The following is a 14,826-nucleotide window of genomic DNA, read 5'->3' as shown; positions in this document are numbered from 1 at the left end:
ATTCCATCATCACTTATCATCAGGTGAGATTGTAGTCAAGGGCTAACTTGTAAATAATAAAAAAAAAATACGTACAAATCGTACAAAATAGCAAAATTCCTTTCTCAGTACAGGTTCGTAATGATTCTTTACGAACCTGGTAATGCAAAAGTGCATTTTTGTGTCTATGAAGTGCACGCCACTCACTCCAGGAAACTATTACAGTTTCCATTTGTATACACTCTTGTACCCCGTATCATTAAAATTTAAAAAATACAAGGATTTTATTAAAATTTATTAAAGTGAATAAATGTAACTAAATAAAAACAAATAAATAAAATTAAAACCCAAGTTTTTGAGTTTTATCAAGATGTCGCCCTTATAGCAACTGTGACAGCAAACGTCAAATCGATTACTGCATTGAAAACGTCTTCAATCCGCCATTATTTCCCATTTTAATTGGTTGCATTTCTTGGGAGATAGTGAATATTATTTCGAAAGAATTAAAGTAAATTCGTAGATTTGTATAATCAAAAAAAGTTTCAAAAAATATTTTCTTTTATTTCCGCTAGGGTACAATGACTGATCCTGGGCTCCATACAATTTTGGACCACCTCCTTTGTAGAGTATTGAAGTGCCCAAATCGAATGGCTAATTTCGAAGTCTTTAGTATTGGGCAGGCTCCGAAGTATCGACGTCTTTGTTGACCTTACAAATCGGATTCGTACGTGACTACACAAAGCATTCAGCCGCGCAAGTCGACTGTAACCCTAAAATAAAACAAAAGGCATTACGATCAGTAGGCCGATAATGTATAAACTACAGCCTTTCTGGATGAGTACTGTTTACCAACAAAGAAATAATTAGAAATGAAGGTAGACAACGCATGTCATTTCGTAACTTATTTATTTTCAATTATGTATTGCTTATTAATAAAATGATATAAAAATATATTAACCATATCTAATTATTCTAAGCTTATTAATCAAATTTGTTTTCATTAATTTAAGAACAAGTTAATTATAATTATTATTAGTAGTGAAATGACTAGTGGTTTATACCCTCATTTTTAATTTGTTTGTTGGTAAACAGTATTCATCAAGAAAGGCTGTAGTATAGAATGGAAGGTGGCTATGAGGCGTTTTTAAGATAACCCCACTTTTGATTATATTGTAATGAAAGAGCGGAGCCTTCTGTCAAACAAGTTCACAAGACTTAACCTTAATTATTTGTTACATATTGATGTTACGGAAATAAACTCATCATCATCATCATTATCAACCCATATTCGGCTCACTGCTGAGCTCGAGTGTCCTCTCATAATGAAAGGGATTAGGTTATTAGTCCACCACGCTGACCCAATGCAGATTGACAGACTTCACATACGCAGAGAATTAAGAAAATTCTCAGGTGTGCAGGTTTCCTAACGATGTTTTTCCTTCACCATTTGAGACACGTGGTATTTAATTTCTTAAAATGAACACGCCTGAAATATTGGCAGAGGTCATAATCCACTTGACTATCACGGCTCATTTAATGTCGATTAATTATTTATTATTCATACAATCGATTTATTGATAAAAAACTTTGAAACACTGATCTATTTTTAATTAAAGCAATTAGGAAAACTAATTTAGTAATAACTCTCCTAATCTCTTAATTGTTACTAAAAGCTCGTTTGTTGAGCTTCGTCCTAAATTCGTTGCTTGTAATTTTTTACTCCTTTTCATGCAAATTGCCTAAAACGTTACCGCTAGAGTAAAGAACGAATTTCTGGTACAAAAGACATCAATTAAGTGTGATAAATTTTAATATTTTAGCGCGCAATTCAAGTTACCCATATTTACCAAAATGTGCTAATAGCTTGACAAATTTCCTAACGAAGTGTCTTTCATTGGCTTCACGTATTTTATAGTATTCTGTTATGATTTGCATTTGAATAGGTTGCAGATTAGTCGCCCAGTGTAGCTTCTGTCCAATATAAATCGAGCACCGATGTTTTACATTAAAGCCTCGATAGCTTTACGGAAAGACGCCGGTCTCATGAACATCGTCGTGGTTTTAACCCTGCCCGCAATGGCGTAACTACCCCGGGGTCCTTGAAATACCAGAAAATCGCGATCTAAATGTAGGTACCTACTTAGAAAATTTCGAAAACGAAAAAGAGCTGATGATAAAGTAACTTAGCATTTTTGTGTACTTGTATATGGTTAGGTTTTATCAAGTAAAAATATTAAATATACTCGCGACATTCATATATCCGGTATTAATACATATTAATGTCGCGAGTATATTAAAGTGGGCGAATAATTGTACATCTGAGTATATTTAATATTTTTACTTGGTAAAACCTAACTAGTCTAGACAGTGTGGCGCCATTTTTTTTTATTTGGACTAGGGCCCTTCGTTACCTAGCTCCGCCTCTGCTCATTGAACAGACTTTCCCTTTCAATAAAAAATACTTCTACTTCTAGAATTCCTTTAATCAAAAGGTCATAACACACTAATCGTTTAAAATTACATATCTTTTAAATAAATCCTCGGCAACTGCTGCAATCGACGGTGACGTAGTAGTAGCTATTCCGGAATCAACTATCGCAACTCTATTGGGATCACCATTAAGAAAAGTTATGTTGTCAAGCGCCATCAATTTGTCTTTAGCCCCCATATATCCTTTAGCAATATGTTCAGTAATCAAGGAGCCAAATATAGCTGACCGATACGAAACTGTTACGACTTCCGCCTCTTAAAAAAAATCAGGTCTATGGCGATAGGAACGTATATTTCCTAGTTATAGTATGGATGCGTCCATACTAGGTATAACTGGTAAATCTTACGTTTTATCGGAGTGCGATAAAATTTAGATTAAAATACATATCATTATCAACCCATATTCGGTTCACTGCCGAGCTCGAGTCTCCTCTCAGAATAAGAGGGGTTAGGTCAATAGTCCGCCATGCTAGCCCAATGCGGATTGGCAGACTTCACTCACGCAGATAATTAAGAAAATACTCTGTCTGGTAAGCAGATTTCTTCACGATGTTCTACTTCACGGTTTGAGACACGTGATATTTAATTTCTTAAAATGCACACAACTGAAAAGATGGAGGTGCACGCCCCAGACCGGATTCGAACCCACACTACCCGGAATGGAAGGCAGAGGTATACAAAATATTAGTGTTCATAAATATATTAAAAAAATAAGCTTTTAAAATAAACCAATTTGCCGGTGACGACAACGGCAACGAACTAGTGTGCAATGTTCAAAATGGTTTCTTCAGTTAACATGGTCAGTGCGGCCACTGGTCAGTGGTCGTGCCCATGGCCGCTAGTGCGTGAGGTTTCCTCGTCTCGGGTGCCTCGGGTGCCTCGGATGTCTTGGATGAGACGATGACTCGACTGACGAGCGCAGAGAGCGCACATAGTAGGTACGACGTATTGCTAGTGAAAGCGCCTTATGAAGTGTTGCTATACTGTAAGTTGTAGGCGATCGTTTTCCACCGAGCCGTAATAGCCCAGTGGACATGACCTCTGCCTTCGATTCGGAGGGCGTAGGTTCGCATCCAGTCCAGAATCCGGTCCGGCGCTTGCACCTCCAACTATTCAGTTGTGTGCATTTTAAGAATTTAAATATCACGTGTCTCAAACGGTGAAGGGAAAACATTGTGAGGAAACCTGCATACCTGAGAATTTTCTTAATTGTTATCTACGTTTGTGAAGTCTATCAATCCGCATTGGGCCAGCGTAGTGGACCTTTAGCAGGCCGCAGGCTGAGAAGGGTTAGGCCAATAGTCCACCACGCTGGCCCAATGTAGATTGGCAGACTTCACACACGCAGCGAATTAAGAAAATTATCTGGTATGCAGATTTCCTCCCGATGGTTTTAGTTCGCTGATTGAGACACGTGATATATAATTTCTTGAAATGCACACAACTGAAATGTTGGAGGTGCATGACCTGGACCAGATTTGAACCCACACCCTCCGGAATAGGAGGCTGAGTTCATATCCACTGGGCTATCACGGCTCGGCTCGTTTGCTATAGTTTATAATAATTTAGTTTAAAGTAGGTACGATGTTGGGTCTAGATTGATACGTTATCAAATAGGGCATTACATGATATTACCGAAAAATGATATTACATCATATATCATATTAATACTGTGATGTAATAACGTGGCTTTCATGTCATTGTGATGTACCTACCTAATCATATTTCATATTATTATTATGACCTATTAATGTCCACATTGAAGCATGTCCCAAAGGAAATCTAATTAAAGCCATATACCCAAAGGTCAGTTAGTTGCGCAACGCAGTCATAATCGCTTCAATGTTGAAGACGATTATGAAAAGTTTCTGAAACTCCATTATCATCATCATCAACGTCATTAGCTTATTTTTAATGATCCACTGCAAGACTTGGCTTTTTTGGGAATTTGGAAATTGACACCACCGTGGTGTTTCAATGCAAATGGATGGGTGATAAAAATTATAATAATATACTTTATTATGTAATTATGACCATAGTATTTTAGTGAATAAAGTATATGTTTCCTTACTTCTGTTGCTAAGCAGAATTCTCGGCTGGGCCGATTAAGGTTTTCTTAAATCAATTAAGATCTGATCTGATCAGATTCAGATCTGCCTGGTATGAGCCATCACCGTGGCTAGTTACCACTCTACCAGCAAAGACGTAATAACAAGCAATTTAGCGTTCCGGTACGATGTCGTGTAGAAACCGAAAGGAGTGTGGATTTTCATCCCACTCCTAACAATTAGTCCGCTTCCATCTTAGGATTGCATCATCGCGCATCGTGGTCAAGAACTAACTTGTGAAGAATAAAAAAAAAGAATTGTTGTCTTCCAGTCCAAAGGTTGTTATCATAAATAAACCAATCAATATCAGCCTTTTTTCCAGCCATCAACAGGCCAGGCCTTCCTTCTTCTAGGAGATATGGACCTTAGGTCCAGCATGCTGCTCCAATGCGGCTCGTGGTGTAATAAACTTTAATTATTAACATTAATTTATTAAGCCTACGTGTTAATCCAGATTATAATCTATCTCTACTTCAAATTTCAGGTGATTCGGTTCAGTAACCGAGGCGTGAAAGAGTAACAAACATTCATACCATAAAAATCATCAGGTTTTCGCAAATCTCGGGAATCCAAGGAGTTTTTTTGAATATAAAGTAGCCTATGTGTTAATCCAGAGTAAAATCTATTTCCATTCCAAATTTCAGCCAAATCGCTTCAGTAGAAGGGGCGTTAAAGAGTAACAAACATACATACATACAAACTTTCGCATTTATATTATTAGCAGGATACAAAAGAAAATCTTATCTAAATACAAAATTTGTTCCAAACCTTCACTGAGATCCCGAACATTACGATAACTTCAGTATTCTCAATAAAACCTATAAAGATAATAATTTTTATCACATTATTTTTTAATATCAATAGATATTTGTACTACAGTAATGAATTATACCTCATCAACACGTATAGGCGTATAGATAATAATGTATAAATCGATTTTCATTTATTTTATTTTATTATTAGTTAATACTTTTACGTCAGGTGAAAATGTGGTCGAAACAACTCACGGACGTGTATCGGGAAAAACTTTCAAGACCATGTTTCAAAAGAAAAGTTACCATGCATTTATGGGGATACCGTTTGCAGCACCTCCTATAAAGGACTTGAGATTTCTGGTAAGTATCCATAATACTACTGCGAAATTATTATAAAGTACATGTGCTAATTGTAAAGCGGCGGCTAAAACAGTTTTTTTGGCTACATTTCCTTGATGATACAGTATTTGTATAAATTTAGAAAAAATAATCTACAATTAAAATACTTTTAGCCTTCAAGCTTCGCAAAGTCAATTCAAAGAGGCGTTTTGCCAAAAGCCTGTTATCTCTACCAGTACCTAACCAATTTAACTTTATAAGAATCTTCAAGCATCCCAAAGTACATTCAAAGGTGCATTTAACTCTACTATAATAATAATTAGTAGTACCGTTGGAGAACCTCTCTGGCACAGTTCACAAAATTTAATAAAAACAAGTAAGGCGCTAACAAGAAATTATAGATTTAAAGAAAACATTGATGAGTGTATAACTGTCTATAACCAAATGGTAATATATCTAATTTTTATTAATTTGATCATTTCAGGCACCACAAAAAATAGAGCCATGGGACGGTGTGTTATCAGCAACAAAAATTAAACCAGCATGTATACAATACAATACAGTAACTCATAAAGGCAAACCCTTTGGGTTATACGGTAAAGAAGACTGCCTATACCTTGACATATTCGCACCAGACTTAAATGACAACAAAAAGCCAGTAGTAGTGTTTATTTATAGCGATCGCTTCCAAACCTCCTACAATAAAACAAAAGATTATGCACCAGACTTCTTTATAGAAGAAGACATAATTGTTGTTACCATAAGTCACCGACTCTCTATATTTGGTTTTCTTTCCTTCGAGAATAAAAACACACCCGGGAACGCTGGTCTAAAGGACATAGTTGCAGGATTAGAATGGATCTCAAAAAATATAAGGAACTTTGGAGGCGATCCCGAAAAAGTCACTTTATTAGGCTCTCAAGCAGGCGGTGTTGCTGTGGATTTGCTAATACGGTCAAAAGCACATAAACTATTCCGTTCAGCCATCCTCCAGAGCGGCACGGCTTTAAGCCCCACTTTCTTGCAAGAAAATGTTCGAGAAAGAGCATTCAAAATGGGGAAATTGCTAGAAATACCCACTACTAACGATGATAAGCTTCTACAGGAACTAAATGAAGTGCCCGCCTGGAAATTATTAGACGAAGAACTGCGAACAGTGCCAGATGACTATTATAAAGAAAACCAGAAAGGAATACTAGCATTCGGTCCTATAGTCGAGAAAGATTCGGATGGCCTCGTAACCGAATATCCGGAAAATTCATCCGAGAATGTAAACATTCCTATTATGATCGGGCTTAACTCCCGCGAGGGTTTCGCTGCCGCACTGAGATTCCTTATGGAACCGCATTGGCTTAAAATGGTTGATAAAGATTTTACCTTTTTAATGCCTTTGCGTATGAATTTTCAATTCGATCCTTTACATGACGCCTACTACGAGGCGATAGACGAATTAAAGAAATTTTATTTCAAAGGCAACGTGACTGTAAAAAGTGCACCAGAATACATGACTTACATTGGGGATATAAAAGCGTACGGTATAGACAAAGCTGTACAAATGTACTCTAACATATCTTCAAGTCCTGTGTATTATTATTACTTCGATTACTTCAGTGATTTGAATGAGAATAAGGTGAACTTTTTGAAAATGGCAAAGGCTGAAGAAGGTACATGGGGAGCCGCCACGGGAGACGAACTATGCTATTTATTCAGATGCCCGAATCTCAATGAGCAATATATTAAGTATCAAAGTACAGACTCGGAGGAGCAGAAAATGCTAATGAAATTGATAAAAATGTGGGCAAACTTCATAAAATACGGGTGAGTGACGAACATTTGCATAATATTCTCTTCCGCTATGAAACAAGCAGGTTTTGTAATAAATTTATTCTTGAAATCGGCTTTAAAGTGAATTTTGTCAATTTTCTTGCTTTGAAATTTAAATATTTTGAGATTTTTTTACTTATTAGAGAAATGTCGGGCAGAGATTACATCGAGATTGATGGATACAAAGATACAGTACAGTTTCGATTAGATAAAACGATACAGTTAAAACTGAACGCCTGCGGGTAAGGCAGATGATGCTCCTTCAGTTTTATACAGCAAATCGCCTTTAAACTCTTGTCTATATACGAGTAAAAACAATCTAAATATTTATACTTTACATGTACCGACTTATTCGGTGTGTTTAATGTACGTATGCTGACTTAATGCTCTGCAAATAGTCGTCATCAACCCATATTCGGCTCACTGCTGAGCTCGAGTCTCCTCCCAGAATGAGAGGGCTAAGGCCAATAGTCCACCACGCTGGCCCAATGCGGATTGGCAGACTTTACACACGCAGAGAATTAAGATAATTCTCTGGTATGCAGGTTTCCTCACGATGTTTTCCTTTACCGATTCAGACACGTGATATTTAATTTCTTAAAATGCACACAACTGAAAAGTTGGAGGTGAATGCCCCGGACCGGATTCGAACCTACACCCTCCGGAATCGGAGGCAGAGGTCATATTCACTGGGCTATCACGGCTCTTCATCGGCTCACTGGGCTCACTGGGCTATCTGCAAATAGTAGCTAGTACAAATAGTTTTTAAACTAAACCACGAACAGACATACATAAGTGTTCCTTGTTGACTTACCCTAAAAAACATACATTAATTTTATTTACAGGAATCCAACCCCCCACGAGGATAATCCATTGGGTGACATCAAATGGCCTGCATATGATTTGAAATCCAAGCAGTATCTGCATATTGACAAAATTATTAAAGTAGAGAAGGATTTATGGAAGTACAGGTTCAACTTTTGGGATCAGTTTTTAAAAAAGTGGGAAAAACGAGCTGAGCTTGGGCTAATTTCTAAGAAGGGTGATGAAATTAAAAACGATGAACTTTAAACTGTGTTTATTTATTTTGCCTCTTACGTGATATTTAAATTCTTGAAAATAAATATCACGTTCCTCAAACGGTGAAGGGAAAACATCGTAAGGAAACTTCATACCTGAGTGTGTGAAGTCTGCCAATCCGTTTAGGCCATCGTGGTGGTCTAATAGTGATAGTCTAGCCCCTCACTGAACCCCTCACTGATTCTGAGAGGAGACTCGTGATCAACAGTAAGCTGAATATATTACTTTGTTAAAAATAATGATGATGATGATGATGATGATGATGATCAATTATTTGATTTTGACATTTTAATTAATATTGTAAACCTTCTTGATTTTGACATTTTAATTAACATTGTAAACCTTCTTGATTTTGACATTTTAATTATTTTTTTTATTATTGTAAATTTTTGGTAAATTATTTTAGATTGTAAGTTAATCTTTTACTTTAAGTTTTTAACCGGACTCTGCAGTGTTGTGAATGCCTGTAAAAGATGGCTGCAGTAGTTCAAGAATTTTGTAACTCACTTATATATAATGTTTTCTGCTGTCATTGTTGGCGTTACAAATAAATAAATAAATAAATAAATAAATGATGATGATGACTTTAAAAGCAACAGCCTGCCTATACACCACTATTTTTAGGGTTCCGTAGACCACAAGGAACCCTTAAACTTTCACCATGTCTGTCTGTCTGTCCGCGGTTTAGCTCAACAACGAGATAGTTGTAATTTAGCAATTTTAGTTAAAAATGTCGGCAAAGTCGTAAATATTTTATAGACAACCTCCCCTGCATGTAAGATGGCGATGATTTTTTTAAATCTTTTATCTCATAGTGCGAAGTATCGCTATCGGTATTTTGTTTCATAAAAGGGATTAAAGCGCTATATTAATCTAATCAAAATCAAAATCAAAAATCATTTATTTCAAGTAGGCTCAGTTTTTCAGCACTTGTGACACGTCAGTTGACTATTTGTAAAGATTCTACCACCAGTTCAGAAGGCTGGTTCTGCTGAGAAGAAACTGGCAAGAAATTCAACAGTTTCTCTTTAAAAAACAACATACAGTATTATAATTTACAATTGACGACAACATTACACAATATCTTAAAGTTTTACTTCCTGTGTGAAGGTGGAAGCTGATCCAAAAGCCTCAAGCGCCTTTATCTCTAAGGAACTCATCAATGGTTTAATAACCTCGACTAAGTAATTGTTTTTTAACACGTTGCTTAAAGCTATGCGTTGGCAGGTTCATCTCAGTCTTGGGAATCTTGTTATAGAAGAGTACACCCAAACCAACGAAAGATTTTTTTACTCTTCGGAGACGATATGCAGAAATAATTAACTTATGCCCGTGTCAAGTAAGAACTGGGTTTAAATCTCCTTTTCGTTTGTACAATTCATCATTACGTTCGGAGCTACAGGGATTTAAAGGGTCAGATTTGCGGCACTGCCATGGATCCCTGAAAAACTCTCCATACAAAATGGCTCGAATTAATGACGTTGTTGATTCGCTGATCGATAGATTTGTATGGGCGTTCAAACATAATTACAAATATTCATGTTATTTGTGCGTTTATTTTTATAGATCATATATTGGAACATATCACGTTTAATGTAAGGAAGCTAAAAATGTATGAATTTACATTTAAACGATAGATTGTGAAATTTTATAATCTTCTTTATTTTGCAAACATCCAGTCAATCTTTGTTTTTTACATATTAGTTAATATTGAACCTATTTTTCCGAATGTCTTAAAAAAATCAATATATTCAAACCTAGTTATCATTCCCATTATTACCTACTTTTTACTGGAAACGGTCCAATGGAGGTCAATTTGCAACGTTTTGTTCCATAGTTTGTGGCCATTCAAGTATGCAACTGAATGGAATCAAAACAAAAATCATCCATATAATTTTCTTAACTTCTTAAGAAATTTCACAATAACAATGAACATAAATCTTAACCTGTTTGGTATTTTAAGACTTCACTACAGCCATGTACCTAAAAAAATGGATTAATATTTCCCCAATCACGTATTTTAAATACATATTTAGATATTTTTTCTGATTGAGTGGATAAAATAAACTAGCCAAATGCGTGTTGGGCCACCTCTTCGCTATCACGTTAATTCACTATCTTTGACGTATGCTAGTTGTCATATACATAATTGAGATTCTATGTAACAAATGTCATCCGGTGCTTACTGGTGGACATTTCTCAATATATATTTGTAAATAAGTCATATTTTTTTTATGTAGATACGTAATCGGTAAGAAACCCTCGGTGGGCGAGTCCGACTCGCACTTGTACCGGTTTTATTTATGAAACCTTTGGTATACGTGTCTACAAACGATTGTATAATTTAGTGTCATAAATCCCACGTAGGTACATTCTACTAATGAAAAAAAGATACAGTTAAATAATTATAAATACCTACTTCGACCAAAATACCCAGAAGCATAGAAATTTATGGTTCATAAACACCTAGATTAGTTACCAGCAACTTTAATCCGATACAAAGAATTACCGCTAACATTATCAGCTCGATGTTCAGTCAATAATTGCGCTGCGCTATCACTAAACGCCGGTTAGATTACAAATCATTTATCTGTAGAACACGTCAGTCATAAACACATATGTAAAGACTGTAAACAAATGTAACAAAATTAATAAATCCATTACAATGGCTGTCCCTAGTGTTAGTTTAATTCTTTTATTTGTTTTTTGTCTAAATGAAGCAACAGGAAATGTGATAGTTGAAACAAAATCGGGAAAAGTATCTGGTTTAGAAGTGAAATCAATATTTCCCGATGAAAAACATTATGCATTTTTGAGTATACCGTATGCTCTACCGCCGATTGGCAATTTAAGGTTTAAGGTGAGTTCTAATCATTAAAAAAATGTTCAATTTATTTAACAAATATTTTTTTTTATAAATATGTTACATATTTATTTAGCGGGAATTTAAATTGAACTTTTTTATAACCTGCATATTTGTTACAGGCACCAGTACCACACCCAGGATGGGAAGATGTTTTGGAAGCAAAAAATGCGAGAAAAACTTGTGCACAGTATTACTTACCACAAAGAAATGTTAAAAATTACGGGTTTGCTGGCGATGAAGATTGTTTACATTTAAGCATTCACACGCCAAAACTGCCGAGTAAAGAAAATTCATTGCCAGTTATAGTATTTCTGTATAACGAAAACTTTAGATCAACATATAATGCTACTAAAGAATATGGGAACGACTTTTTCATGAAAGAAGAAGTTATTATAGTAACACTGAATCACAGAATCGGATCCTTAGGTTTCGTATCATTTGAAGACGAAATACTTCCTGGTAATAACGGGATAAGGGATGTAATATTGGCTTTAAAATGGATTAAAGATAACATTATTAACTTTGGTGGCGATCCATCAAGAGTAACTCTAATGGGCAATTTAGGTGGAGGAGTGATTGTAGATATATTATTGCATTCCCCAAAAGCGAAAGGTTTATTTAGTGCAGCTGTAATGCAAAGTCAGTCTGCTCACCATCCATTATTTATGACTTATAATGCGAAAAAAAGAGCAATCGCTCTCGCAGATTATCTGAAGGAGAAAGCTACGACAAGTGAACTATTTCTCCAACGCATGTCTGGTGTATCAGCATTTAAATTAACAGAAGCTGAACTGTTATCAATTGACGCGGATGAAGCGAGAGCAGTACAAAGAGGTGTCGTAGAATTTGGTCCTGTTGTTGAAATCGAACATGACGATGCGATACTTACCAAACTTCCAGAAAACAGTACTATTCAAGTATCAGTCCCGGTGATGATCGGTTTCAATTCAAGAGAAGCGATAGAAATAAGTGAACGGTATTTACACATGCCTAATTTTCTTACTTATGCTGACAGAGATTTTCTGCTATTGTTCCCGCGCAGAGTCAATTACCATTTTAAATTAAACGATCACATATACTATAAAGCGATTGAAGACATTAAAGACTTTTATTTTGAGGAAGGCTACGTAAAAATAAGTAAACCAAGCGAGTATATGAATCAAGTTGGAGACATGGAAGTTTTTTATCCAATTGATAACACAGTTCGCAAATATACAAACACTACTGATTCACCTGTTTATTACTACATGTTTGACTATAGCGGTGATTTAAATTTCCGAAAAAAGAGCATTTTAGAAGAAGCAAGAACTCTCGACGGCACGTGGGGGGCATCTATCGGCGATGAACTATGTTATCTATTTATTTGCCAGAAACACAGAAAAGTTTACAGGAAATTGTTGGAATCCGAGGACTCTGAAGAAATTAAAGTAGTATGGTCAATGGTCAAACTTTTTGCTGATTTTGCTAAAACTGGGTGAGGAATAATTTTTATATTTCATTGTAATTTATCTTTGTCAAACTCGCAAAATTTTGTATAACATAAAGTTACTAATTATTGCCACTTCAGCTAAGCGACTCGTGGAGCTATGTCGGGACTTTGGTTCTTCTGCGGATTCTTTTATCTATGATTCGATCGTGCAGCGATTTTCCGAGCATAGCTCGTTCCATCGGCTTAGAGTTACACAGAAGGCGTGTGAATTTGAGCCTTCTTATGAGGTCTATAGTTGGAAGAGCCAATGGACGTTGGGGTTCTAAGGTGCTGGAATGGCGACCCGCACTAAAACGCAGTGTTGGCGGACCGCTCATCAGGAGGACTGATGACATCAAGCGAGTCGCAGGGTTTCGTTGGATGCACGCGGCTCAGGATCCTGATGTTTGAAAGTCCCTACAAAAGGGCAACGTCCTGAAGTGCATCGCATCAGCTGAAATGATGATATCAAAATATGTTAATTTCATGTAAGCTTAGTTTACGAGAACTTTTGAAACGTCTCGTTTGCCTATTTGTAGATTCTGGCACACTGATATTTACTTTTCGGTTCTCTTTTTCAGAAACCCCACACCTCCAGGCAGTGACTTTACTTGGAAACCAGCTACTAAAGAAAACAGACAGGCTTTAATAATAAGCGAAGAGTTAAAGATGCAGCCACATCTATACAAAGATAAAGTGAAGTTTTGGGATGATTTCATTGAAAAGTATGAGAAGCTAGCGGTAGACGGTGTAGTGAAAGATATTAAAGATGAATTATAACTAACATATTAATGTGATGTTATTTTTTTTTTTTGCTAGATCACTAATTATTGAGATTACTTTGTTCATCAATTAACCTTTTCTTATCAGTACGTCAGCCGCGTGAATTTGTAGTTGACTCACTCAAAAAGTTGACATCATTATTCTATATTGCTTGTCTTTTGGTTCAATTAATGTAGTCGTCACGAGTGAGACACTAATTTATTACTGTGGTAATCAATTTTATATGATAGTTTATTTACTGAAAAATAAAAAAAATGTTGGTCAGTAGGATAAATGATAATTATAGAACAAAAAAATCACCTGCAATTTTTAAATTAACTAACGTTATAAAATATTGCTGAACTGAAAAAAGAAAATAAGTTAAATTCTAACTAAACGCTTTATGTTGCCGCATGCGGTGACAGTGACAAACATAGTTTTGGCAGATCATCCTTTGACCGAATTGTTTGTTGCCGCCTGCGGCATTATAATAAACTGAAAACTGTTTTTCTCTTTTCAGCTCATTAAGCTTAAGCAGTCTGGTATTTTGTTTTTATAATAATATTTTTTTCGGACTTTTACAGTAAATACGCTAGTTATTTTAAATCAATTAACCATGTTTATTGACATTACATAGTATAAAATGAACTATATATTTTTTCACCTCTCTAGCTCAAAAATGCTGCTTAAAAACAGTAAGCGAAAGTGGCGTTTATTCACTCCGTGAGACAAAAATGTTCACATTATTTTAGTATTTCGCTTCTTGTGTCATTGAATCCCTCACAATGCTCAGGATTCAAAACTCAGAACTCGCAGCGAAAACGACCATTGCTGTCTTGTTGAACAAATAACTATTTTTACTCTGCCGGCAATCCAAAGACCATGTCATTCGTCATGATCTATTAATGATGATTGCGTAATCCAATAGGCAATATTATCAATAGATAACAAAATTGTGAATTCCTGATGCAGTTATCATTTTACCGATCTCATAATTTATTAGTGCGAGTTTAAGTGGCTTAATAAAGTATAATATTGGAGCTTTTATCATGTTTTGATATTTAGTTCTAGAACAGCTCAAGCTAAAAATTCATCTCTAACTCATAGTGACCGTCCACGGTCAACTCGGCAATGACGACGAAAAAAGTCACGTGT

General features: G+C 35.8%; 2 protein-coding genes across 2 annotated transcripts in view; both read left to right on the top strand.

Annotated features, from left to right (window-relative positions):
- Positions 1–8,566, top strand: part of LOC112057584 (juvenile hormone esterase-like) — a 46,381-nt gene extending 37,815 nt beyond the window's left edge. Inside the window, exons 2-4 of the mRNA XM_052887959.1 lie at positions 5,559–5,692; positions 6,156–7,489; positions 8,341–8,566. Of these exons, the coding sequence (XP_052743919.1) occupies positions 5,615–5,692; positions 6,156–7,489; positions 8,341–8,566 (1,638 nt within the window). The 5' untranslated portion in view covers positions 5,559–5,614. The remainder of the gene's footprint in view (positions 1–5,558; positions 5,693–6,155; positions 7,490–8,340) is intronic.
- Positions 8,567–10,875: 2,309 nt separating this feature from the next.
- LOC112057384 (esterase E4-like) lies at positions 10,876–13,689 on the top strand. The gene is made up of 3 exons (XM_024097873.2): positions 10,876–11,435; positions 11,561–12,915; positions 13,491–13,689. Exons 1-3 carry the CDS (start codon positions 11,241–11,243, stop codon positions 13,687–13,689), a joined length of 1,749 nt encoding a protein of 582 aa, XP_023953641.2. The 5' UTR covers positions 10,876–11,240.
- Positions 13,690–14,826: the final 1,137 nt, after the last annotated feature.

The sequence above is a fragment of the Bicyclus anynana genome, chromosome 20, assembly GCF_947172395.1.
Source record: "Bicyclus anynana chromosome 20, ilBicAnyn1.1, whole genome shotgun sequence".
NCBI classification, from domain to species: Eukaryota; Metazoa; Arthropoda; class Insecta; order Lepidoptera; family Nymphalidae; genus Bicyclus; species Bicyclus anynana.
The sequence above is the reverse complement of the archived record's forward strand: the minus strand, read 5'-3'. Positions and strand labels throughout refer to the sequence as shown.